The sequence below is a fragment of the Arctopsyche grandis genome, chromosome 7, assembly GCF_051622035.1.
Source record: "Arctopsyche grandis isolate Sample6627 chromosome 7, ASM5162203v2, whole genome shotgun sequence".
Lineage (NCBI taxonomy): Eukaryota > Metazoa > Arthropoda > Insecta > Trichoptera > Hydropsychidae > Arctopsyche > Arctopsyche grandis.
In genome coordinates, this window is record NC_135361.1 from 11,012,527 (window position 1) to 11,037,965 (window position 25,439).

The 25,439-nt window shown below is 32.0% G+C and overlaps 4 protein-coding genes across 5 annotated transcripts in view; 3 read left to right on the top strand and 1 right to left on the bottom strand.

Moving 5' to 3' along the window:
• Positions 1–25,439, top strand: part of LOC143914760 (uncharacterized) — a 1,424,209-nt gene that overhangs the window by 944,596 nt on the left and 454,174 nt on the right. The gene's annotated exons all lie outside the window — the stretch shown is intronic.
• On the top strand, positions 9,273–13,146 carry LOC143914359 (kelch-like protein 4). Its single transcript, XM_077434550.1, has 10 exons — positions 9,273–9,536; positions 9,608–9,774; positions 10,509–10,711; positions 10,791–10,988; positions 11,061–11,228; positions 11,303–11,449; positions 12,161–12,309; positions 12,383–12,590; positions 12,654–12,840; positions 12,914–13,146. Exons 1-10 carry the CDS (start codon positions 9,406–9,408, stop codon positions 13,057–13,059), a joined length of 1,704 nt encoding a protein of 567 aa, XP_077290676.1. The 5' UTR covers positions 9,273–9,405; the 3' UTR covers positions 13,060–13,146.
• Positions 13,963–19,554, bottom strand: LOC143914540 (gamma-glutamyl hydrolase-like). 2 transcript variants are annotated; one of them, XM_077434803.1, is made up of 7 exons: positions 19,196–19,554; positions 15,450–15,770; positions 15,268–15,318; positions 14,958–15,190; positions 14,766–14,872; positions 14,595–14,692; positions 13,963–14,521 (listed from the first exon to the last, which is right to left on the bottom strand). In XM_077434803.1, the coding sequence occupies exons 2-7, from the start codon at positions 15,611–15,613 to the stop codon at positions 14,269–14,271; spliced, it is 906 nt and encodes a 301-aa protein (XP_077290929.1). In that variant the 5' UTR covers positions 15,614–15,770; positions 19,196–19,554; the 3' UTR covers positions 13,963–14,268. The 2 variants fall into 2 exon arrangements, with proteins under 2 accessions (XP_077290929.1, XP_077290930.1); XM_077434804.1 differs by lacking the exon at positions 19,196–19,554 and adding an exon at positions 16,202–16,338.
• On the top strand, positions 22,247–25,218 carry CSN1b (COP9 signalosome subunit 1b). Its single transcript, XM_077434099.1, has 4 exons — positions 22,247–22,324; positions 22,770–24,116; positions 24,187–24,304; positions 24,885–25,218. Exons 1-3 carry the CDS (start codon positions 22,265–22,267, stop codon positions 24,259–24,261), a joined length of 1,482 nt encoding a protein of 493 aa, XP_077290225.1. The 5' UTR covers positions 22,247–22,264; the 3' UTR covers positions 24,262–24,304; positions 24,885–25,218.

Below are 25,439 nucleotides of genomic sequence, written 5' to 3' on the forward strand. Positions count from 1 at the left end.
CTACGAGCGAAAAATACGCAATCGTTGGTACTACGAAAGATACGAAAATACGAGTATAAGTGAATAATGTCAGCTTTACAATTTGAATATATGTATTCGTAATTACTATCAAAACATTCATGACCCACCTCAACAGTTTGAACGTATTAAAAAATTATTTCTTTGTCCTATGTATTACAAAAAGACTGTAAAATTGTACGATGTTTTGAAAAGCCTCTGATTATTCCTTCTTCAAAGAGAACGACGCTTAATATTAATAATTACCTCATTGCCTTTTACGCTAATGACAAAATTAGCGAAGAAAAAAATGCTTTTGAGAATCTTTTATTAAATTTTCAATGTATTTATTATTATTATTATTATTTTTCAAGTAGTCTATAATTATAACAAAGCGTCCAGTCTGCAATGAATAGATTTCTATGGAATCTGTTTCGATTTACATTACATTGAATTGCTGTTTCGTATGGCAGAAACTCGAACTGAATGCAAAGGGTTCAACCCTGTATCAGTTCGAGTCATCAATTTTAAATGTATTTACTTGAAGTTCACACTGTCGCACACTGGTCGAAACCATTAATTTAACTGTGCTTTAAAAGTCAAAATATATATGGATTTAATAAAAAATATTGTATTGATTATTTTTATTTACACCTATTATTACTTAAAATATATTGACAATTGTTTATATGTAAATACACGCTGAGATAGAAATTAAAATAACTAAATTAATAGTAAAATCCCGATAGGAAAAACATTAGATTCTATAATATCTGCTCCATAGATGAGTAGTTTATGTACACCAGAGGGCATATTATACCAATACTTACCTGCAGTCGCTTTTACGTAGTTCCTAAATGATTGTTCATCTATAGCATATCCATAGGGAATTGATTGTAATATCAAACTACATATATCAATTCCTGTGATAGAAGACCATAGAGCAGACTGTTCAAAAAAGTGACTGGCAGTATTTCCGTCATTTGTTGTACCATATCTGGGTTTCGGGATATCTACTACCTAATACCCCATCTTTACAAGGTTTTACTTAGTTTCACTTTTTGCTCGTAATTCATTTTGGATATATTTTTTCGTATGGGCACACTTTATTTTGTCTTGTTTTTTACGCATTTCTATATACATCCTTATCCAGGTATGCAATGTAGAAAGTCCGTATACATATTTGTGCGTGTCTAGGAACTGTTTGACTAATGAAATGCAAATTGTTCACAACTATTTGTCAACAAATTGTCTTTGGAATAATTCTGTACTATAAGTAATACTTTTCGTTTCTTAAAGGTTGTACATAGGTTGGTGATAAAAGTTGTTGATGAAAGGTGATATTTTCATCTACCCATTTATGAATTGAACGACGAGACTGTCCATTTTTAGACAATTTTCTTATTAAAATTATTAATTTGCCGCTTAATATAAATGTTGTTTTCTTCAATTAATGCTAACCAGTCCCAATCTATCACGAACATACGAATTTTTCGCACCCGTTATCTTTTCTTCACGCCAAACATTAAACGACTCTTTCCAAGATATACATATGTATGTATATATACATACATAGATACAACACCTGAAATAATTCAATATTTTACTCGGTTGCACTTTCTTGTAAATAATTGTATATTGGTTTACGCTACTTTAATGCAGCGTTTCTCCACCTTTTTGGACCGTGGACCCCTTTTGCGTTTAATATTTTTCTGTGCCTCGTCCCATATTTTCTCGAAAAAAACAATTACATATTTAAAATATTATACATTATATAAACTTTATTTTATAATTACAAATTTGAAAATTCATACGTAATATATTTTTTTAAACATAATAAATTGACAATTTTATTTAGTGTGATCCTTGTGCCTGGTGTAAACTAGCGAGATTATTTATATTTGTTAGTGACATACGGATATCACCTCTTTTTTTTATTACAACATCAAGACGGCTACGAGCTTTTGAGAGGAGATGCATAGCTCGACTAAATACAGATTCGACGAGACAAGATCTAAGAAATGCAGTGAAATATAAACTTGCTGATCAAAAAATTATCTTCCTTTTTTTATATATTAATTATACATTCAAGTTTAATGTATAATTAATATATAAAAAATGTGCCAGCTCGAATAAATGCAGATACAGAAAGTTTTGGCCCGATAAAATACAAAATATCTAAAGTTTTTGATAAAAATTAATCCTTAACATTGAATTAAAAATACTAATACTCAATAATTATTAATATTAAACGAAAGTTATGAAAAAATAGCAGTGCGTTTAACACAAGTATTGCCGTCACAAAAACCATGCTCGTATGTCTTTTATTTATTGAACAAAAATACAAAAATAATGTTTTCTCGGTAACCGCTTGTTTATTCTATATTGAGAATACAATAATCATTGAAATTTACATCTACTTAATTTTGGACTTTTGCACACATATATTATCAATTCCGACCAGTGTGTGTCGGACTCGTGGCAGGGCGTTTGCTTACATTGTATAATGCATCCGATTGCACTTTCTGCACGGAGACCTTGCATTACGTGAACTGACTAGCAACATGATAATAATTCAAATGGAATTTTAAATTCTCCTGATTTTTTAAATGATTATTTTTTTAAGTAACTTGTCATTTAAAAAATATCTATGTACAGTTCGAATGTGTGTATGTAGATCTAAGGATGAAACTTTATACAAGCGATTTGACCCTTTATTCTTGACCTCAGATCAATGGATTGAAGTGACCCTTTCAAGCGAATAGAATTAACGTATTGTTTATCAAAAACTTATCCGAGATTCACACTTTTATACGGCCGAACGAAAATTCAGCTTGACATGTGCGATGCGGCAGAATCGTAGGCGTTTATGAAATCTAAATAATACTCATTTTATGTATAAAAATTTAAACTTTGTTAAATATGAAATTCAACAACATAGTATTATATTTAATATTTAAAAATAAAATAATAAAAAACCTAAAAATTTTATATGTAATATGTGTGATCTAGTGTCACTCATATTTATGCCGCACTAACAAAGTTATTAATATTTTCAACTGAACTTTCGAACACCTGTATCATTGAAGACGTCAAAGTGCCTTGACTGGAAACAACCTCTTTTTTCTTAAATGTTTCTTATGTGAATTTTTTACATAGAACATACCTTTCACTCGAGACTATTAACATTCAAAATCGACGTATCGACTTACGGCTAATGCCTCACGCATTGTATCATTGCGATTCGCATGTCATTTAACCTTTAAAACGTAAATTCTGAAGTGAAATTACATTGAAACCTTCTAGAAATTCTATTTACTTTTGTATGTACCCGCATATTGTTTTAGTTCATTATGCGCTTGCTTCAGATCATTTTATGTACGCTTCAAATACGAACATGTCAAAATTTAACAATTGTATCGGTGAAATGAATATGACAGTATATTATTACACCTGACTTTTCTCACAAATTAGCCTGTAGTAATGAAAATTTACTCAAAATAAATTTATAAAATTTATGCATGGCATCAAACTTTATTATTGTATACTTATACACTGAAATATAGTGAAATAAAACAACAGATATGTACATCTTATTTGATTACGTATATTATATACAAAATGTAATTACTTTACTGATTAATGCACAACAATAATCGATAATCAAACTCATATGTATTGCTTCAAGTGGTTTACATATATTATTTATTTATTTATTACAATTTTGCCATAGTTACAATTACAGAGTATAGTAACATCAAAAACAAATACAATAATACAGGGTTTCACGGAACACTAGTGTTCCACTGAACCTGAATAGGTGTTCCGCGAGAATTTACACACAGAATTAACACATTTAAAGATCTTCTACTTCGCTTCACATGTGATAAAATTATTGAAGAAGATTTACTCAAGTGCGCATATTTAAATGGACAAACTATAGGAGAAGATATATTCAACTGTATTAATCAAGAGATAGGTTGGGAAAAGTGTATTGATATTTGTACAGATGGTTAAAAGATGAAAGATCTTGTATCACGATCCAGAATTAATTCCATTAATAAGATCCATTTCTTGGTTTAATTTTACATAATTTAATTTAATTTTTAACTAAATATGCACGAGACAAAAGATAAGATCTTCTCTTTCATACTTTCTAATTCTAATCTAATATATATACATACATATATACATTTGAAAATTAGGACTTCTCGAAACTGCGCTACTATTCAGTGCAATTTAATGCATCTTTCCGGGAACCATATTTAGATTGTTCGAAAACAGAATACAAAAGGAAATCAGTATTTCTAGACCAACCCCACTGTACATATGTAGTTTCTATAATATTTTGAAGGGAACAAATACTAAAATTTTTGACTTTACCTTTTAATACATTGCAAGAAACGTGATATAAAAATTGAGTATGATTTAGAAGCGAAAAATATTTTCAAATAAATACATTAACCAGCAGAATACATTAGCGGTTAGCATATAATGCTTTGAGCAAAGTGGTCACGGGTTCAAATCCCACTGGTTTCTGCTGGCCAGACCTTGGATTTGTGACTCCAGGTCGATGGTGTCCTATCAAAATTTGCCAATTTATATGATTTCCATTGAAACGGTTCCAACGAATTGGCAACCTTACCCATTTTCTCGCAAATCTCGAGTTTTTAGCAATCTAGAGTTTCGCTGAATTGTATAAAATGCTGCAAATTTACAAATTTGACCATAGATGTCTCTGTGGATGCTAATTGATATGTATTTACTTTGCATAATTTTAATAGCACTTAAATCAAATATACAATGTTTCTGGCCAGGAAGGCGCATTGGGGTTACCTGTTAGGCCTTCTTGGTATAAATTAAAAATTAATTTAATTTAATTTAAAAAAAAATTCTACTAATTTTTGATTTTTAATTTTATTTTTCAGCAATTACTCCACAATACGTGTTTAATGACCTTTGAAGGAAAATATAAAACATATTTTTTATCTATTTAAATCACATTTAGCCCTAAATATAGACGCTCTCGGACTAATAATAAGATTAAGCGGTGAGACGTATCGACAATACGCAAGCATTCTGTACATGTCAGATAAACGTCTCGGAAAATTCGTCGAGAAAACGTGGTATCGGTCCTGGATGCAGGTGGAGAAACACGAGACTTCCTACGCTCGCGTCTTTTATAAAGACGATGTTTACTATTTACATAAAGGAAACATTTGGAATATAAGAAAGTGATTTTCCACTCTGACGTCTATTGCTTCTGTGCCAGAGAAGTGCTAGCCGATTATTTTGTGGAAAAAAATATTCTTGACACATTAAAAATATTATATTATATTATATTGTACGCACTTTGAACGTGACATTCTGTTCGTACTTATGTATATACAAAAGTATGTATAAAAAAACACGTGCTTTGCAAAATTCATATAAATACGTCATGGCAGATTGATTTTGAAGGGATTCGGTTACGATGTATATTTCAATTTTACTAGTTTGTTTATGTTTACGATTTGGTTAGAAATTAATAGTACGTTTTATTGTTATTAAGGCATTTCTAATAAATATCGCACCTTTAGAGCACAATAGAAATATGTCCACAATACCCAATCGATCGGGTTATCTTTTCAAATATATTTATACATCCAGAGGATTGAACATAAAATTGATAATTGTTTATATTTGTACTCCAATCTGTCAATTTGACTTAACATGTGTAAGTGTTTTGACTGTTAACAATTCAACAGATGGTTTTGGAAAGGAATTGAAAAGTGCATACACATGTACATACATGATTTAAAATTAAAATTAAACATATAATTTTTGTATATTATATTGCCAAAAAAATTTGTTGTAATTTCGGAAGTATACTCCGATGAAATACGAAAATAGGAATAAATATAACCAAGTCGTGGAAATATTACCAGTGTATTATATATTACATATGTATAATGTTTTAGGACTGTACGACATATATATATTATTATATATGGGAATTAAAAAATATAAAAGTAACAAAAATGACCCAGTGGATTCTTAAGCGTGTAATGATGTCATTTAAAATTTTCACTCAAACACTCAATTTGATTAATTAAAACACTCAATTTGATTAATTAAAAATTTGAATTTATTTTTGATTAGTAAAAAAATAAATAAAATTGTTAATTGGAACAATTGAAAAAAATTAAATATTTGAAATGTAACTTTTAATTGATGGCTTTTTATTATTCGTCAGAACAAAGAAGATTTATTATATTGAAAATTTTCTGCAATATAAGCATAAAATATTCTTTTTATGCAGAAAAATTAAAATACACATGTACTTAAGAATTTGTATTCAATATTGTTCAAAACTAAACACTGACATCTTTAAATATATTGCTAAAAGTAGTTTTAAGTGAAGGAAATATAGTCAAATGTTAAAAATTTCGAGCTTTTGGATATATTACATAGATGTCTATAGTATACTTTGATATATAATATGTACATATGTATAATATTATTTCAATTGCATTATTCAATTTATCTACATATATGTATGTATGTACTTAATTATAATAATTTCATAATAATTTAAGTTAATGTTTGGACCATTATGGCATTACGGGTGTCCCTAATGCACCACATTATGAACGAGGATTTATCTTCATATATCAAGTTTATTATTTCAATATTATATATCGAATGAATGTTGTTTTTAAATCAAAAATGCCACTCTGTCTAAATAAAAAGATCTTCGGTCAATGCGTTTTGCCAGTGATGATGTATGGATGTGAAACTTAAACACTGAACGCTAAGATGCTACACAAAGTCCAATGCACTCAAAGAAGTATGGAACGCTGTGTCCTTGGAATGACAAGGAAAGACAGGAAGAAAGACCGGAATCGGATGTATGCTCGGCATAACGTAGTGGACATAGTAGATAGAGTAAAGATATTTAAATGGCAATGGGCGGGCCACGTGGCTAGAAGAATGGATGGATGATGGACAAAAGGAGTGCTTGAATGGTACCCGAGAGAATGCAAAAGGGTAAAAGGAAGAACGCAGGGAAGATGGGTGGACGAAATTAGGAAAATGTGTGGGGTAAGATGGATGAGAGTTGCGCAAAGCAAAGACGAGTGGAAGCGTGTTGGAGAGGCCTTCATCCAGCAGTGGATGGTGAATGGCTGTAGATGAAGATGATGATATCTTCAAATATATTATAATATTGAAATATATCAAGTGTTAATACATATACACATCTATCGAATAGAAAATCAGATTTTTACATATATAATTGCATTCATTTTTAATAATTGTGGCCTCCCGTGGTCGTCGTGTATTTGTATCGTCAAATTGTTTGCTCTCATTTCCGCTCTTTCTGTATGTTTGGTGGATGGAGGTCTTTTACCAACCGCCATAAACTGACTTCATTATTATTATTATTTATTAGTTATTATAATTATTATTTCCTAGTGTTATACCCGATGAAATATCATCGCACGCGTGTTGAAAAATTAAGTTATTAAATTAAAAAAAATTTAAATAAATATGTCGTCAGACATGTATTCGATCCGCACGCGGTCGAATTTTTTTTCAAATACCTTTTAAAAATATTTATATTTAATTGTTTAATATGAAAAAAAATTACAAAAACCACCTACCTACCTACATATAAACAATTTAAAACACCGATAGAAATATTAATTAATTAAATAAATTTTCAATAGGTGGCGGTAAACTCTCTGCCAAGCGGAAATATTAGTAGCGATCAGTATATATAGACGCTTTTTTCTTTTGTTATTGTATTCGTATATACGTTTTGGCAGTGGTTTAGCTGTGATAATAATCGAAATAATAGAAAAGACTATTATAGTACGGCGAGCGTTATCTTACACAGACACACAGACAGACAGACAGACACACAGGAATAGCAATATTATATATATGATTATTTTATATTATTATATGAGTCATTATATTTGAAAGTGGAATACGTCTACTTCCCTCATTTCGAGAAATATTTCGCAAAACATTAAATGTAATGTTTTTCGTATAACAATAGGTAAAAATACTGGTGGCCTGTAATAGGTTTATTCTGCTTTTCCGAGATTCTGGACAAATCGAATTAGAAGAAGTGATAACAATTTTTGAATTGAGTCAAATAGAATTGAAAATTGGACTTCCGCCACTTTCAAATATAACGACTCATATGTACAATGTACATCTACATATTATTACTATTTATATATTATTTATATGGACGATGGAGATTGCACTATTCTTATCCTATCGTCTGGAATAAAAAGTTATTATTATTATTATTTATTTATTTATTGTTATTATTATTAATACTGTATTGTAAAAAATATAAATCCCTTCTATAGTATATACTTTCAAAGAAAAGTTGAAGTTGAAGATCCAATACAGTAACATATTAAAAATCAATAAAAATCAAAGGCGATCAAAAATTCAGTTCTAGGAAAACCAACATTTTTCCTATTCTTTGGGTTGCTAACGATATCTATCAAATGTGCGAGCTTCCAAATACACATTTAGATACTCATTTGTATCGAATTCACATTCTCCGTATTGTTTTCAGTAATTTATAAAAGAACTGTCTTTAATATACGCCTATCAAATGTCGAAAATGACACAAATATTGACGTACAAAATCTACGCATTGACTTACGGCTTATGTTTCACGAAATGTATTATTTCCATCTGTACAAAACACACAAATCTCGAAATACAATTTTCAATTAGAATGTTCTAGAACTTACATAATATATTATTTAATTTAGCATAGTGAAACATTCAAACGTTCCAAATCTTTCGATTACATATGTACATACATACGTACCTGTGATAAAATCACAGATGCATACAAATATATGTATGCATAGAATCAAAATTTAAGCCAACTTTATTTGTAAGTGAAAACAATCGAGACATATTTTATTTTATGACATCTGCGATATCTAATTCTGTCAACATTATCATACATACTTAAAAATATGAAACATATTTAAAAATATGTATACATACGATTACATATACATATGTACATTACACTATTTTTATAAAAACTTGGAATAATAATTTATATCAATTTGTTATTTTGGTTTAAATTCTACAATGAATAAAAACCACAACTAGCGCATTGATATACGAGTTATTAAAAATATACTTATCATATTTGCAATGCGGTCGTAAGATTCTAGATATAACTATAAATCAACAGGATGTTTTTAGGACATTATACATACATATATATTTCAATTTTATAATAAACCATGCGCATTGCTAGAAAAGGGATCACAACGTCTCCAACCTTAGAGCCGAGTGAACCTTTACTAAAATATTAAAGTGATATTTCTTACTCCTTGTATACCCTTTGATATATTATACACAGATTAAGAGCTAAAAATGGGTGATAAAAGTGCAAGTGTTGAAACTTTCATTAACCCCCAACATGCGACTTCGAGTATGAGTCGTGCTCATCAATTTTTACAACAGCGCCGACTTTGCGACATCAATATCGCTGTCGGCACTCAAAAGTATGTATATTAATGATAGATATAAATGTCAATGTGACTTTTTAATTGATGTTTTGTGATGACTTTCTCAGGTATGCGGCGCACAAGCTGATTTTGGCGTCGGCCAGCGAGTATTTTAACGGAGAGTTCAAAGAAGTTATTCGCGATAGGGAGAGACCTATAACTGAATTACTAATCCGAAACGAGGATGAAGAATCTGTGCAGGTGGTCATAGACTACTGCTATACAGGTGTAATCGGTAAGTATAATGTTGTATAAAATATTGTTGCGTAGGGGTAGGTGGAGGTTCCAAGTAAAAGGCCAAAGTCGTGTCACAGCATTTATTGATGATTAAGGAGATACACGCACTGGCAGTGCTCCGTCCAGAATGTCTTGATATCGCCTAAGTACCGCCTTATAACGGGTCGGTTGCTCAAGGCATCTTCAACGTCCGGTTTGTTTACCTATTGTTATGGTCACGTACTAGATGTGCCACGGAAGTGCCCCACGCTACCGCTGTCGGTTCTGAGAACTCTACCGGAATGAGACCGCTACCCCCGCTAAGTGCATTTGGGGGAGATAATCCTCGAAACCAATTGTAACGGCCACACAGTCTCTGGGATGCCACTCGGCTAAATCCGATTGCACTTACTCGGCCTTATCCGAGTGTACGTAATATTATGTAGAAAAATTCACTAAAAGTTCGCACGCATTCGCACGCATCATAAAGTGATGAATTTAATGCCTTAAGCAAATTATAAATATATGTATATTTTATTTAAAAACATTTTTTATTCATTAGTGTATATTATGTTATTTTATTTTTTGTAAAATTTTAAACTGTAACACATCTTGATTTAATTGTAAAAATATTTTGTAAAAAGTTGCACTCATTTTTTTATTTGATTTGCGCAATACTAATAGCCTGTTAATAACTCAATCGAAAACATTTCTCCATAGTATTTAGTGTTCATTTTTCCTCTATTTTTATAGAACTGAGTGAAAATTCAGCTAAAAATGTTATGTCCGTGGCAAGTCTGTTCCAATTGGACGACATTTTGCATGCGTATTGCAATTTTTTACAAAAAAATATGCACACGTCGAATTCATTAGGATTTTGGCTACTTGGAAAGCTACACTCTTGTCCTTCATTGGAAAAGTACGCTTTTGATTTCGTCGAACGACACTTTACCGAGGTAAAATCTTGTACCTATTCCATCCCTTCTTTCTAACTAACATATGGAGTTTAATGTATAATATAAATTAATACAACAGGTTTTCGAGTACAAAGAGTTCTTGAAATTGGAAGTCGAAGAATTGAACTTATTCATCAAATCAGACGGAATCAACGTTTCTAATGAGGAGTTTGTCTTTAAAGTTGTAAAGGAGTGGTTATTGTTCGATCGAACTAATAGGGATCGTCATATGGTCACTCTACTTGAAAACGTTAAACTGCCATTGATGCCCTTGACGGTACTTAAATTGTTATTTATTTAATATTTAATATTTACACATACAAAGCTGACATTCCTTTACTGCACACAGTTTTTATTCGACGAAGTTCAATCCCTATGTGGTTCAACTGCCGATTGTCAAAAGCTAGTGACCGAAGCTATTCAATGGCACACTATACCCGAAAGAAGAGGACAATTGGCATCCAATAGGACTCGTCCTCGAGGATTGAAATCAATAGCAATAGGATTATGGCAAAGGGTATTTAAGTTAAAAAAATTACTTTGCAATATTCAATTTCTTTAAACGAATAAAAAAAATCTTGTTTTTTATAGCCTATGGTCAAAGTATATAACTCTGAATCAGATTCGTGGTCTACTTACACCACGTTAGATATGGGGCGGTTGCACTTTTCTTTGGCCATTGTCGGTGATAAACTGATGGCCATCGGTGGATTGAGCAATTCAACGACTTTGGGAAATGTAAGTACATATTTTTTTATAATATCACTGAGCAACAAAAAAATACCGGAGCGGAGACTAATCAATCGTTACTAAATTTGACTCACCAAATTTGAATATTAAAATGATTTTTATTGGCTAGCTAGTTTAAAAAATGAACAAATTTTTCCGATTTCTGGCTTTTGCCGTCTTTAATTCAAAATCCAGTATTTCTGTGCCAAAAGTGAGTATAGAAATCAATTGTCAAGTGTTTTTTCTATTGATTGTGATTTTTTATTGCATTTAAATACTAATAAATAATTATTTAGCGAATTTTAAAAGTCAAAAATATTCTCTTTTTTTACATACCTCCTTTACGTTTCACATGGCTTTCGTGTTAGTGGTCATTTTTATCTCTTATCCGATCGTTTTCATACTTTGCCATATTACTCATTTTGGTCATCAATACACGTTAATGTATCGTCTGCCATTACGTTGGAGATAAAATATCGTATACAACGCGTTTTAAAAACGGGGCCCGTAAACCTTCCTGACGTTTAATAAGCGTTCGTCTCGTGTCTTTCAACCTGTTCGCCTTGATATGGCCATATAAAATTTACACATTTTTTTTCGTAATATTATGAGCTAATTTCGTTAATATTTCACTTTACCACGTTTATAAGGATTTAATTTTTGTCAATTAACTACTGCAGTGACATAGGAATTTTAATCATATTTTACAAATTTTTCTAGTGTGAATATATTAACTTAAAAACAAGCGAGAAAGAAGTATTACCACCTTTACAAACTGCCAGATGGGGTACCATAGCTGCAACATTAAATGGAAAAGTCTATGCCATGGGAGGCTGGGATGGTTCAAACTATTCCGAAATTGTCGAAAGGTGTGTGTTTGTATACATCAATTGAAATAAATGTTGAATAAATGTTTTGATGCTTCACTTAACTACCTTCCAGATGGGATCCAGCGAAGAGAACTTGGGAATACGTCGCAGCAATGCCCTACAAGAGAATGCTCAGTTCAGCTGCAGTTCTTAACGATACCCTGTATGTGGTCGGAGGTAGAGATGAATTTGCAGCTTTGGACACTGCCGTATCTTATAATGCAACCACCAACAAATGGAAGCGATGTGCCACAATGAAGGAAAAGAGAAACTATGTTGGAGTAAGTGGAATATACCTCTATAATTCCTATTATATTTAAAATAATCATCAAATTTAATTTCAGCTAGCAGCCCATGGTTCTTACTTGTACGCCGTGGGTGGTTGTGTTGGAAAAGATACAGATTCTGAAAATTTGAGCAGTGTCGAAAAATACGATCCACAAATCAACAGGTGGCTATCTGTAGCACCTATTTCGACTCCTCGACATGGTGTGACAGCTGGGGTTTTGAACAATAAGCTGATTGCACTAGGTTTGCAGCATGTAGTATAATTAATTTTGATATTTGTATGGAATGTTGTTGGAATTTTTTAATCAATTTTCAGGTGGCAGAAGAGGTAATACTAAGTTTTCTGAGGTGGAGCAATACGATGAGAAGATGAATAAATGGATGCCATTTGCAGCCTTGGGTGATGTTCCTGGAGTGTTTCATCTCATGTTGGTTCCTCCAGGCGCTTTGGAAGATGATTGAAGTGAACAAAATCAATGTGTATAGTCGAAAGTTTTATAAAAATATTTGATTTTATATAAATAATAAAGCTTATTTTCGTTGATGATGAATTAGTTACTCATTTCTGTTACCAATTTTTGATTCTTTAACGCAGCGTTTCTCAACCTGGGTCCATATGGCCCCCTTGGGAGACCCAGAACCTCTCAAGGGAGGCACAAACCAAAGCTCTATTTTTGGGGAGGCATAACGAGCTCTAGGGAAGGCACCGTCAGATTAAAATTATATTTAAATAATATCGAAAGGAGAGCTTAAATGTTTTATTTGTCATCAAACTGGATATATGTACGTTTGCATTTCAGAAAATATACTAGCTTATACAACCGATGGGGCTGGTTCATTGGTTGACAAATATCTAGAATTTATCACATATGTATATGAAAAAAGATTCAAACTGTGTTTCCACAGCTTTGGGAGGAGGCAAGTTTATATTTCACTGCATTTCCTACATCTTATCTCGTCGAATCTGGATTTATTTGAGTTATGCATCTCCTCTCAAAAGCTCGTAACCATCTTGATGTTGTAATAAAAAGAAGCAATCTCCGTATGTCACTAACAACATTTGAGATAGATATAAATAAACTCGCTAGTTTACACCAGGCACAAGGATCACACTAAATAAAATCTTTCAATTTATTACTTATTTTCAATTGATTATTTTAAAAATATATATTGCGTATGTATGTCTGTATGTACGTATGTTCAAAATTGTAATTATAAAATAAATTATATAAAATATACCTTTATAATATTTTACATATGTACTTTTTTTTCGATAAAATATGGGGGGGAGGTACAGATAAATATAAAACGCAAAAAGGGGCCACGGTCCAAAAAATTCATAGTAGTAAATTAAAAAAAAAAATACTGAAACATTATTTAATTTCATTCTTCTGAAAACCTAACATGCATTTTCAATATATAAATTTTCAAAAATCTTCATTTTCGTCTTCCCTCAGTTTTGATTTTACCCAAACTTCGACAAAAAAAACCAATACCTCATTTACGTATATGTATGTATGTATAATGATATATTAAGAATAAGAAATACATTGTTAAATTATTATGTATCAAATTTTATCAATACAATAAAATAAATATTTGTAATAAAATATAAAAAAATATAAAATGTCATACAAAAATAACGATCACTTTTTAACGACAAATCAACAATCATTCGTCAGGAATAATATAACATTGCATATAACTCGACAATGTGTAAACGATTTCGTAGTTGTATATTAGGTGTTTATTTTCTTGATCTTTATTGTCAAATGTGTTATTATTCTTTCTGGCTTCGCCTACAAAGAAATCGCCAAAATATCTGTTCGTTTTTATGGCATCTGCAGAATGGCAAACTTTGTACGTAGTATTCCATGAATATGCATTTTTTTCAGGATGGAATTGAACTCCATAAAATGGGTATCTGTGGTTAAAATGAATTGAATAATAAATATTAAAAATAATTGATACTTCACACACAAATCTAAACAACTTACTTTATAGATTCGATCGAATTAATGAATATCAAACCGTTGTCGTCTTTACTAGTAGACGATACTTTCCATTCAGTATCCAAATTTAGTTTTGATAATACCTAGAATTATTTTGTAAATTATCAGCTGTAATTCATTAATAATTGAAATTTTATATAAAAAAAATAAACTCACTTCTTCCGTAAAACAAAATTGGTGGAAAAATGTGGCCACTTCTTGATTTGAAAATATCGAAATCACATCTTCCGAAACTTCTTCAAACATTTTAGTAGATTTGTAATCTGTATTCAGAAATAATATTATAATATCCTATTATAAAAAAAAATGTATCTAACTTAGGAAATTTTAATAAAAAATATTATATACCAAAGTTTTCAAAATTGATTTTCCTGGAAAATCCTTTATTATTACACCATTTTCTGTTATCTATTTTTCCAGCTGATAAGTAGATCAATAATTCGAATCCCAAACATATTCCAAAAATAGGAAAATATATTCCCTGATCATTGAACTCTTTAGCAATTCGATAAATATGCTCCCCAGCATCTGCATATCCATCCTTTTCCGTGTACCACTCTGCTCCACCAGGAAGTAAGACCCTAAAAATCAAATAAAGCAAAACTCGATTATATTCCAAATACATACAATACACTTATGTACATATCATTGTACGAACCCATTTATTTTATTCAAAATATCCTCATAGTAGAAGGAATCCTTTCCTATCCTGCAAAACCACAATATGTCACGTTCGATAAGCACTTATAAATAGTATGCATACGTATGTATGTACATATGTCATGCGGTTTAAATATGCATACGAGATGTTACTTTTGTGTTGTTAAAGGATTTACTCACATAATAGGCACAACTCTTGCTCCAGTACCCTCAATATATTTAACATAAGACGCTGCTATATAACTCTTGAATTCCTTATCTACAACATACTTTTTAATTGGTGCCGGTTTCGCTGTCAAAATCCCAATAATCGGTCGTTCGTTTTTGATGGAAACTGTATCCATAATCAAGCCTCAAGTGAAGAAATTACAGTGATGTTTTGATGTTCGATATTGAAAATTCTTCTATAGAATGTGCGTACTGCTTAACTTTGACGTTATTTAGGTAAAACTATTAAGAATTTCTTCAATCATTCAGTGTTCATTAGAATTGGCCAGTTTCCTAAAGCAGAAAAACATAAGAATAAAATGCGTGACACACTTGGCACGCCATTGAATTTCTTTAGCAAGCCTGTTTATGTAATAGTAAGAGTGTTCAATTTGATATACATACATACATATATAAAAATCATTAATTTTACACAGCAAGATTTCTTATGTACATAATACTATATAATATATAAAAAACCGCTACACGTCTAATTTTCCTGTATCGCACAGCTGTCAAATGTCAGTGACAGAGTGAGATTTTTTTATGGACATTGCCTAATCAAATCATCAGAAATGGTCCATGATGTTTAACAGTTTTGTGAGAATCAACGTTGAATAATGTACATTTAAAACCGTATGATAATCGGATACATATATTATATACATACATACACAGTAATAATCTAATATATACATAATTTGTAAAGAGAATTTGTATGAAACCTTCGTTCGTTGGGTCGTAAATCCGTGACGTCATCGAACAAATAATTCGATTTTTTTCGATTCAAAGGATTCAAAGTCCCCCGGGGCAAAGGCGCCGAGGGCGAAGCTCTAGGGGGCGTGAAGAGTGAAGCCCTATTCTGGTATACATATAATTTCGTATACATATAATTTTTTATAAGAGACTTACTATATATGTTTGTTTGTTAGTGACAGTCAATTTAATAAAAAAAAACAAGTGAGTATTCAAATAAATTTATATAAAATAAAACTATTCAAATAAATTTAATAAAATGTTTACTATTAGATTAGTCATGCTTAAGTGGTTTATATTACAAATACCAAGCAAGCCGGGTAATACGGCTAATAATAATATAAATAATACTTTAATATGGCTTCATTTCGATTAGCAACTTTGTATCTGATTTTTAACTATACATACATACATACATACATGTACGTTTTACATCGATATTTTCACCGTCGATGACTCGTACACCCATGCTGATTTTTTATGTTAAAAATAGATCACTCGAAAGATAACCGTTTTTCCTAATTTTAAAACGACGACTTTTGTTAATATGTTGGAAATATATTTGTCACCCCCGCCAAGAATGCCACCCGCCTACGTAAATTCCAAACACAATTTAGTTAGGTTAGGTTATGTTAGGTCAGTACTAATTACATAATACAAACCTCACACTATACATATGTATGTATGCATACGCGAAAAACAAGCTCAACTCTACACTTTCAACACTTTAAAACACAATGGACAAAAATAAACGTTATCTATTTTCCACTTTTCCACTTACGATAAACGCAACGACTGATCTCGATGCACACCAACTGCAAAATGCAAGCATTGTATGGACTTGAATCGCGTTTCGATTTGCTAAGAACCATTTACATACATAGTTCTGTCGAAGACACTTATGCATACTGCATTTTCTAATTATTCGCCGTTTGGATTGATTTGATTTGGAATTCTCACGTGTAGTATTACTCAAATGTAAATAAAAAGGCCGAAAATCAACGCTTATACTGTTTGTGACGGTTTATGATCACTTTGATAAGATCATCTGCAATTTAATAGGTTCATTATGTTAATTAGGACTCGTTGTAGTAATATTACGTGTCATCACAGCTATATGAAGATAATCACATACAGAGCAACTATAACATTTATAATAATGTAGCTGAATTACCCAGCATTACTGAAAGTTAGAAAAAAAAATCCAGATGTGAACAAACCATTTATCTATGTATTTGACGAATATAAGAAGTATATAAAAACAAAAATTGATCATTGAACACACACATTCATACCGGCTATGAGAGCGTTTTCGATACAAATTGAGCGCAAATATGGGGAAACTTACACAAGACATAAGTTCTACTTCTAGTTGTCGGATTATGTTCAACTTTTTTTTTTATTATTTAACATCACTATAAATATTAGGTACATAAAATATCAATAAGATAGAAATAATTTTAAAGGTCAAAATAAAATAATGAAATATTGTTTAAAAAGAATTACTACTTCCGGTTTACAAATTCTCACCAAAACCTTATTAACTCTAAGTTAGTACATAAAAAATACAAACATAAATTTTCAGTTGTGTTTTTTCAGAAAAAATCGTGTGATCACAGCATTTTTTACATTTCTAAGGGGAAAAATAGCATTTTCGGTTGATTTCGGTTGACTTTCGGTTGGTTATGAATATAAATTTAATGATTTTTAAATTTATATTCATAATATTGATAAAAGGAAAAGAGCACACATATGTACATATTTAAAGGGTCTAAAAAATAGTGGAAGGATAATCGAACATGAGTAAACTGCCACTTCCGGCTGACTGGTCTTCATCAAATTTTATATATAACTTAGTATTAAGCTTAAACTTTTGGATATCAAATTTCAGTTCAATAAACTAAAATGTTTATGGGGAAAATATAAAAAACCTCAAATCTCTAGAGTAAAAGTACTACTTCCAGTTGAGATAAAAATATTTTCAAAAACATTAGTGTATAAAATTTATAATTTCTATTACTAGTAAAAAAATTTAGTCTGATTCGTTGAATGGTTTGGAATATAATTGAATCTAAATACTTAAAATAAAAAGGGGACACCTACATATAAGGGGAGGTACCATTTCCGGTCTACTTAAAAATTTGAAAAAAAATTCTGGCCAATAGATAAGCATTTTAGTAACCGATACTAAGTTTTAGTTCAATAGGACTTACAGTGTTCAAAAAATCCCCAAATACATACTCACACACACATTTTCTGGTCCATGAAAACGTGATCAATGATCGATTCTGAGCATAGATGTACCGCTGCGTCGTAGGGAAAAAAACTTTTTTTTCCCAACTTTCCCGCTAGTAAAACCCCCCGCACCCCTCAGTTAGTGAAGACAAGATCTCCGACCAAAATCACACGTCAGGGCCCATCTATGTGTATTATATATCTATGATTCTGAGTTTGAATCGGTCAAAATCTCAAACCCGAATTTTCGAAAGATCACAAAACTTCATCTATTGATACTACATATGTACATAGATAAAGTGAAAAGCAATACAATTAGTGAGTATTTTTATAAAATATTAGTCTATGGTATATGTATGTAAGTTTAAGAACAGTGAGATCGTTTACCGAATCTGGTGGTTTGCTAGTTGATTTCGCACCACATCCGAATTGGAATTACTTATTTACCACACTGACAATGTCTTTATCAATGTTTATGTTTTCAATGATGAACAAATACTATAAGAGATTATAATAAAACGATCTAATTATCTTATGTAAGATAAGATAAACTACCACTCCAAATTGTGCAAAAAATGCACTTTAATACTACATATTTACAGCCCACTCAAAGAATTTCTTTATTGTGCATACTAAATGTATATTTATTTTATTTTTTACATATATACCAGGAAGGTATATATGTAAAAAAATTTTACATTGAATATATTATGATTGTTCAGACATACCGTTTCCATGTATAATTGGTTATTCTCAATATTTCCACAAGATCTACCGGTGCAAAATCCCATTTTTTGTTTATTTTCGTTGTAGAAAGTCAGAAATTTTAGGTTATGCTGTGGATTGTAAACTCCTGAATCGCACATGCGCAGTGTATTTCCAGAAAATTTCCCGAAAATCGTCAATACTCCCACTGTCAGTTTTGATAGTACATTTTCATGGCTTCTTTCTTCATAGCTAACCGATTCCGATACTTCCTCAGAAACTTGAACACCAGTTTTGTTTTCATGGTTGTTTCCACTTGCTGACTGAAAATAGTATGCGTGTTAATTGTGTATGTTACGTATTATTCATTTAGCACCTGAGTAAATTACATATATGAAAATAAAACAATAGACAGTCTTCACATTGTTATGGCCAATCCCCACCTACATGCGTATAATGGTGGACAATCTTCATATTGTTATAGCCACTCCCCATTTTAATTTATTATATTATATGTATAAATAGAGGGTTAGTTAGCTTTAGCTTTGTATAGCTGTTATCAGCTCATTACTAGTTCAATAATGTGACCAGTTGCACTGTGCCACACGACCGGCAGTCCCTCTTCCACTTTTAGCAGTAATAGAGGAAAGTTAACCCAAAAGGAAAGGAATATTATCAATCATTGCCACTTACACATTTCTCCAAATGGTTTATATGTTTTGTAAATGCACAGAGGGTATGCCGGCATTTAATTTAATAATTATTCGCAACTATTTTACTCTAATGTTGTGCCCGTTGATATTTCAACGGGTGGTTTCAGAAAAATAATTAATCGGAATCGGTACTCGGAATTGAAATAGGAATCGGGAATCGTAACTGAAATAGGAATCGGGAATCGGAACTGAAACCAGATTCGAAATTGGAACCGGAACGAAATCGCAATCGTAATCGCAATCGAAATCGCAATCGAAATCGCAGTCGAAATCGCAGTCGAAATCAATATAATAACTAAAATTTGTTATTTTGAAATCTCCATACTTATCGATGCACTCGCACATACATACATACAACATCTAATATATATTTCGAAAGAGACTTTGTATATATGTAAGTATGTATATATGTATCTTTGGTTGGGAATTTCGCAAACAAGTCAAAATTTATATGACGACGAGTCGATGTTTTTTTCGATTCGAATATAAATTTAATAAAAACACAAATGAATATTTATTATTAGATTCGCCATGTTTACGCTGTTTATATTACAAATACTGAGCGAAGCCGGGTAAAACAACTAGTATATTATAAATTCGAGCCATTGACATCGCATTTGAGTTCAGTTGCACTTATTTATTTTACCTTCATTTGCTACTAGATTCTTCAACAACGGTGATAAAAACAAATGGAAAGCATTTTTGAGATTAAGAAAATATCGACAGAAATTCAACGATTACACTTATAACATTTATTTTAAATGATGACTATTATAAGTAATGCCCGGACCCAGAAGGTGCCACGTATTGTTCAAATGTTGTAAATGCATTGTTAAAGGTTTGCCTAACCTTTTTTACAAAGGATTTACAACAATGGAACAATGAGCGGCACCTTGGCTATCCTACCTCTAATTTTAAGGGTCGCGCCGTTTACGAAATTAATTCTCATTTTACTTTAATTTATTATTTGAAAATCAATTGTTTATTATGTGTAATTTTTTTAATATATATATTTACAATACATATTTTTATAATTTAGTTGAAATATTTCTTCACAAATTAATAAGTTTACATGACAATAAATTAATAATATAATTGAAAGTACGTCTTATTTTGAAAAAAATATGTGTATTAAAAATTAGAAATGGCCCCCACCCTCAAAAAATCCTGGATCCCACACTGGCAACGCTTGTCCACCATCTTTATTAACCTATTGATAAAGTTCGTGAATTCTGCAATAATATCGTTGAAAATCTTAAACCAGAGTGGTCCGAATTAAAAATAGTCCATGGAAAACCGATATGCAGTCTATCTATAGAAACTTTACTTTAACTGCAAGTAAGAAATCATTGTAATATATATGTATGTACATAATATTAGGTACTTGAATAATAGTGAGGCTCGTGCTTCACGCTCAAAAACCAATTATTATGCTTCGCTGCGACATCACTTATTTTTATTTTTATTATTCCTATATATTATTTTCTTGTGGCGCATTAGGTTCTTTCTGTAATGCCAAAATGGTCCAAAATTATAAATAAATAAATCACGTTTCGACTATGCATCAACACATATCAACTGCAGTCAGTACATACATAAGTATCAATACGTTCGTGCGTTTTTTACAAGCTTTTTATTAACCACTCTGTTGGTTAATTACTTATTTTAAACTAATAACATCCATACATTTTGAAAAAGCCCAACAGATAGAATGTTGGGCTCTGTCAAATAGGGAAATAAGCGGAAACGAGATACAAACTGGGACTTTACATATAAAAGCAACAAATTATTTGGTTAGTGTATAATTCCAAAAGTGGTCAGTAAAAAAATGAAAAACTTATCAGTAATTAATTATAAACTTGATCAGTAACTTATTCTAAATGATCAGTAGAACATACTAAATGATCAGTAAATAGCCTAACTAATAAACAAGTACTTAATATTATATTAGTTAAATTTAGTATTAGTAATATTTTGACGACAATTTGTCTAAAATTAAACATTTTGCGCAATCAAAATGTGGGTACACGGATTATTGCGTAAATTGCGATCGCGCGCATGACAATCATTGCCACAAAAATCCTAAATACGAAATATCTAGCACTCGAGTCCTCGATAGAGTTTTTGGGTGTCAGATGTTCCGTGATCGAGATTTTAGTGACGTGTGCGAGATCGCTTTTTGTGACTAGTATACAACCGTGAATATAGCTGTTAGAGCCAAATAAACACCCGGTTTCTATAATACATGATCGCAGTTATAACACGCAGCGCTACCATCATTTTATTTTAACACTGGTCATTTAGCACGTGCTGCAATTACTGTCATGGAGGACTGCGTGGTATAACAGCAGCCTTACACTCAGTCATAGGTGTCGTCTGATGCGCGTCGATTGGGCTGCAATGCTGATGCGGAAACAAAGTCGAAACGTAATGCTTCAGGTGAGGATTCTTCTGCACAAAGCTGATGATTTTAACATTTCCCAATCCTAGTTTTATCGTAGAGAGCTACTAGTCATCAGTAGTCATTAATAGTTGAATTTGCCGGTTGACAAATCTCAACTGTCAACGTCAATCAATAGCTGCCTTTTTCGTATTATTTGTATGAAATAGTACTATAGTAATCCCACACGACGTACATTCGAGCTTTTCAAATGAAAAATGTACCAATTTTTTATGTTTGTTACTAAAATCAATGATTTTTAATACATATATTTATGTGTTAAAAGTAAGGTTACCATTTATAATATGCTATGAAATCTGACAGTTACATTCATTCATTTTTACAAGCCTCTTCTATACTTCACGTGGATATTCATTCATTTTTACAAGCCTCTTCTATACTTCACGTGGGTCTTTTTCTGATACATGGATATGTTGATTCCAGAATGCCATTGAACCGATGCAAGTGGACGCGCTTCCCGAAGACAACGAGAACAATGAAGCCGAATCTTACATAGTCGAAAACCCTACCATAGATCTGGAAAACTATGCCATATCCTATTCCGGACTGGCCAAACTCTATAGACTTATGTACATAGCCGATCATTGCCCCTCGCTCCGATTGGAAGCATTGAAGATGGCGATTGGCCATGTCATGACGACGTACAACATAAACTTATATCAACAATTACACAAGAAGATCACCGAAATGACCGGTGCTCCGGCCCTCCCCGATATAGCTGCCCAATCCACGTCAGAGGATGTCCTCACTATGGACAACATGTGGGTTGAGATCCGCTCCAAACGAGCCGCTCTCAAATTGGAGAAACTGGACTCGGATCTGAAAAACTTCAAAAGCAACTCGATCAAAGAGAGCATTAGGAGAGGACACGACGATTTGGGCGATCATTATTTAGACTGTGGGGATTTGTCTAACGCTTTGAAATGCTATTCACGAGCTAGGGACTACTGCACAAGTGGAAAGCACGTCGTCAACATGTGTCTCAACGTTATCAAAGTATCGATCTATTTGCAGAATTGGTCGCACGTTATTAGCTATGTTTCCAAAGCTGAAAGCACTCCTGACTTCACAGAAGTGCACGGCAAGGAGTCCAATCAAAACATTTTGACCCGGTTAAAATGTGCCGCAGGGTTGGCGGAATTAGCTACTAAGAAATACAAATCGGCCGCTAAGCACTTCCTGGCCGCCAGTCTGGATCACTCCGACTTTCCTGAACTGCTATGCTCCAACAACATAGCATTGTACGGTGGATTGTGTGCCCTGGCAACGTTCGACAGGGCTGAATTGCAGAAGCAAGTGATCTTTAGCAGTTCATTTAAGTTATTCTTAGAACTCGAACCTCAATTGAGAGACATTATATTCAAATTTTACGAATCTAAGTACGCGTCGTGTCTGCGACTGCTCGATGAGATCAGAGATAACTTGCTCTTGGATATGTATCTCGCTCCTCATCTGTCCGTTCTTTACACGATGATTCGCAATAGAGCTTTAATACAGTACTTCAGTCCGTATCTTTCGGCCGACATGCAGAAAATGGCTACAGCTTTCAATAGAACCGTCAACGCCTTGGAAGACGAACTCATGCAACTGATTCTAGAAGGTCAAATCCAAGCTCGCATAGATTCGCACAATAAAATTCTGTACGCCAAAGACGTCGATCAAAGAAGTACCACATTTGAGAGGAGTCTAGCAGTTGGGAAAGATTACCAGAGGCGAACTTCCATGCTTATATTGCGCGCTGCGATGCTCAAAAACCAAATACACGTAAAAGTACGTATGCAAGCTTTCATTTGATGAACAATGTATGAATGATTGTTCATGTTTTCTTTTTATTTTGCAGAATATGAGTCGTGAGGCTGGACCTCAAGGCGGCGAAGCACCTGGTTCCAGCACAGTTCTGCCACCCATGGATTAATCAATGAATTACACCAAGACATAAGCAATGAATATCAGTTGATGTAATAATTAGTTTTGTACTGGCCGAAAGATAAATGTGTATAATTACTTTTAAATACTTTTGTACGATCAATGTCTGTTAAATGCATTTGAATTGTAAGTCAAAACTTATTGTGTTGATTGATCTTAGAGTTAACGTAACAAATTTAACTAAATTTTAGTGTATTGATTTTTGTCGTTATACTGCAGATTTTGATGATTTTCACATCGTTTTATTTGTGGTTGAAATGTCGGCAATTCTGCTTGTATTTACTCATATATAAAATAAGGATCCATTGTGTATAGACGATAATTATAATCAAATAGTTGCTATTTTCTATAAATGCTATTACTAATTTAGATAAATTAAATATTTCTTTTGCTGTATTCGAATTTTTTTTTGACGATATCTCACTGATTTCATTCATTTTCATTTCTATTTCGGCAGATAGCCATCAATAACCTCCAATAAAACTATTTTCCGAAGTTAAAATATCTATTATTTGAAAAAATCCAAAACCTAACATACGTAGACATAGTCTGATATTCAGAAGATATTCTGTCGATTTATGAACTCATAATTTTGTTTTTTTTAAATTTCAGAATTCATTAATGGGTGGATAAAATATTTCACACCAAAAAATATCATCATCAGACAGTAAAAACAACGGACAGTGTACATATTTAGTTTTAGTTAGTATCAATCCTTGGCCGTTGAGCAAACGAGTACCTACCAGTGGCTAAGTGTGCATCAATGCATAGCTTGACGATCTATAGACCACAAAAAGTTGTATGTTATATTTAAGATCTAATAGAAATATATCTGCAGCTAATCGAGTTGCTGCATCCATTGCATTACTTATATATCTTCAACCACAATATTTTTATTGTTTTTCTTGGGAGGAAATAATATAAATCAAGAGTGACTACCAGCTGTATCAATGATTTTTATTAAAAAAAAAAGCTTAATTTCAGAAATAACAAAAAAATAATAATGAAGTGTTGATGGAGTAGCTTGTCCGGCAGTGCATGGAGGTCATTTTGGGGGGGCAGGAGGGGTTATTTCGTCCCGTCCCCCCCCAGATTTGTCCAAGCCAGGAACATACATGCATGTTATCAGATGAAATACTATGAATCTTAATCAAATCGATTATTCGT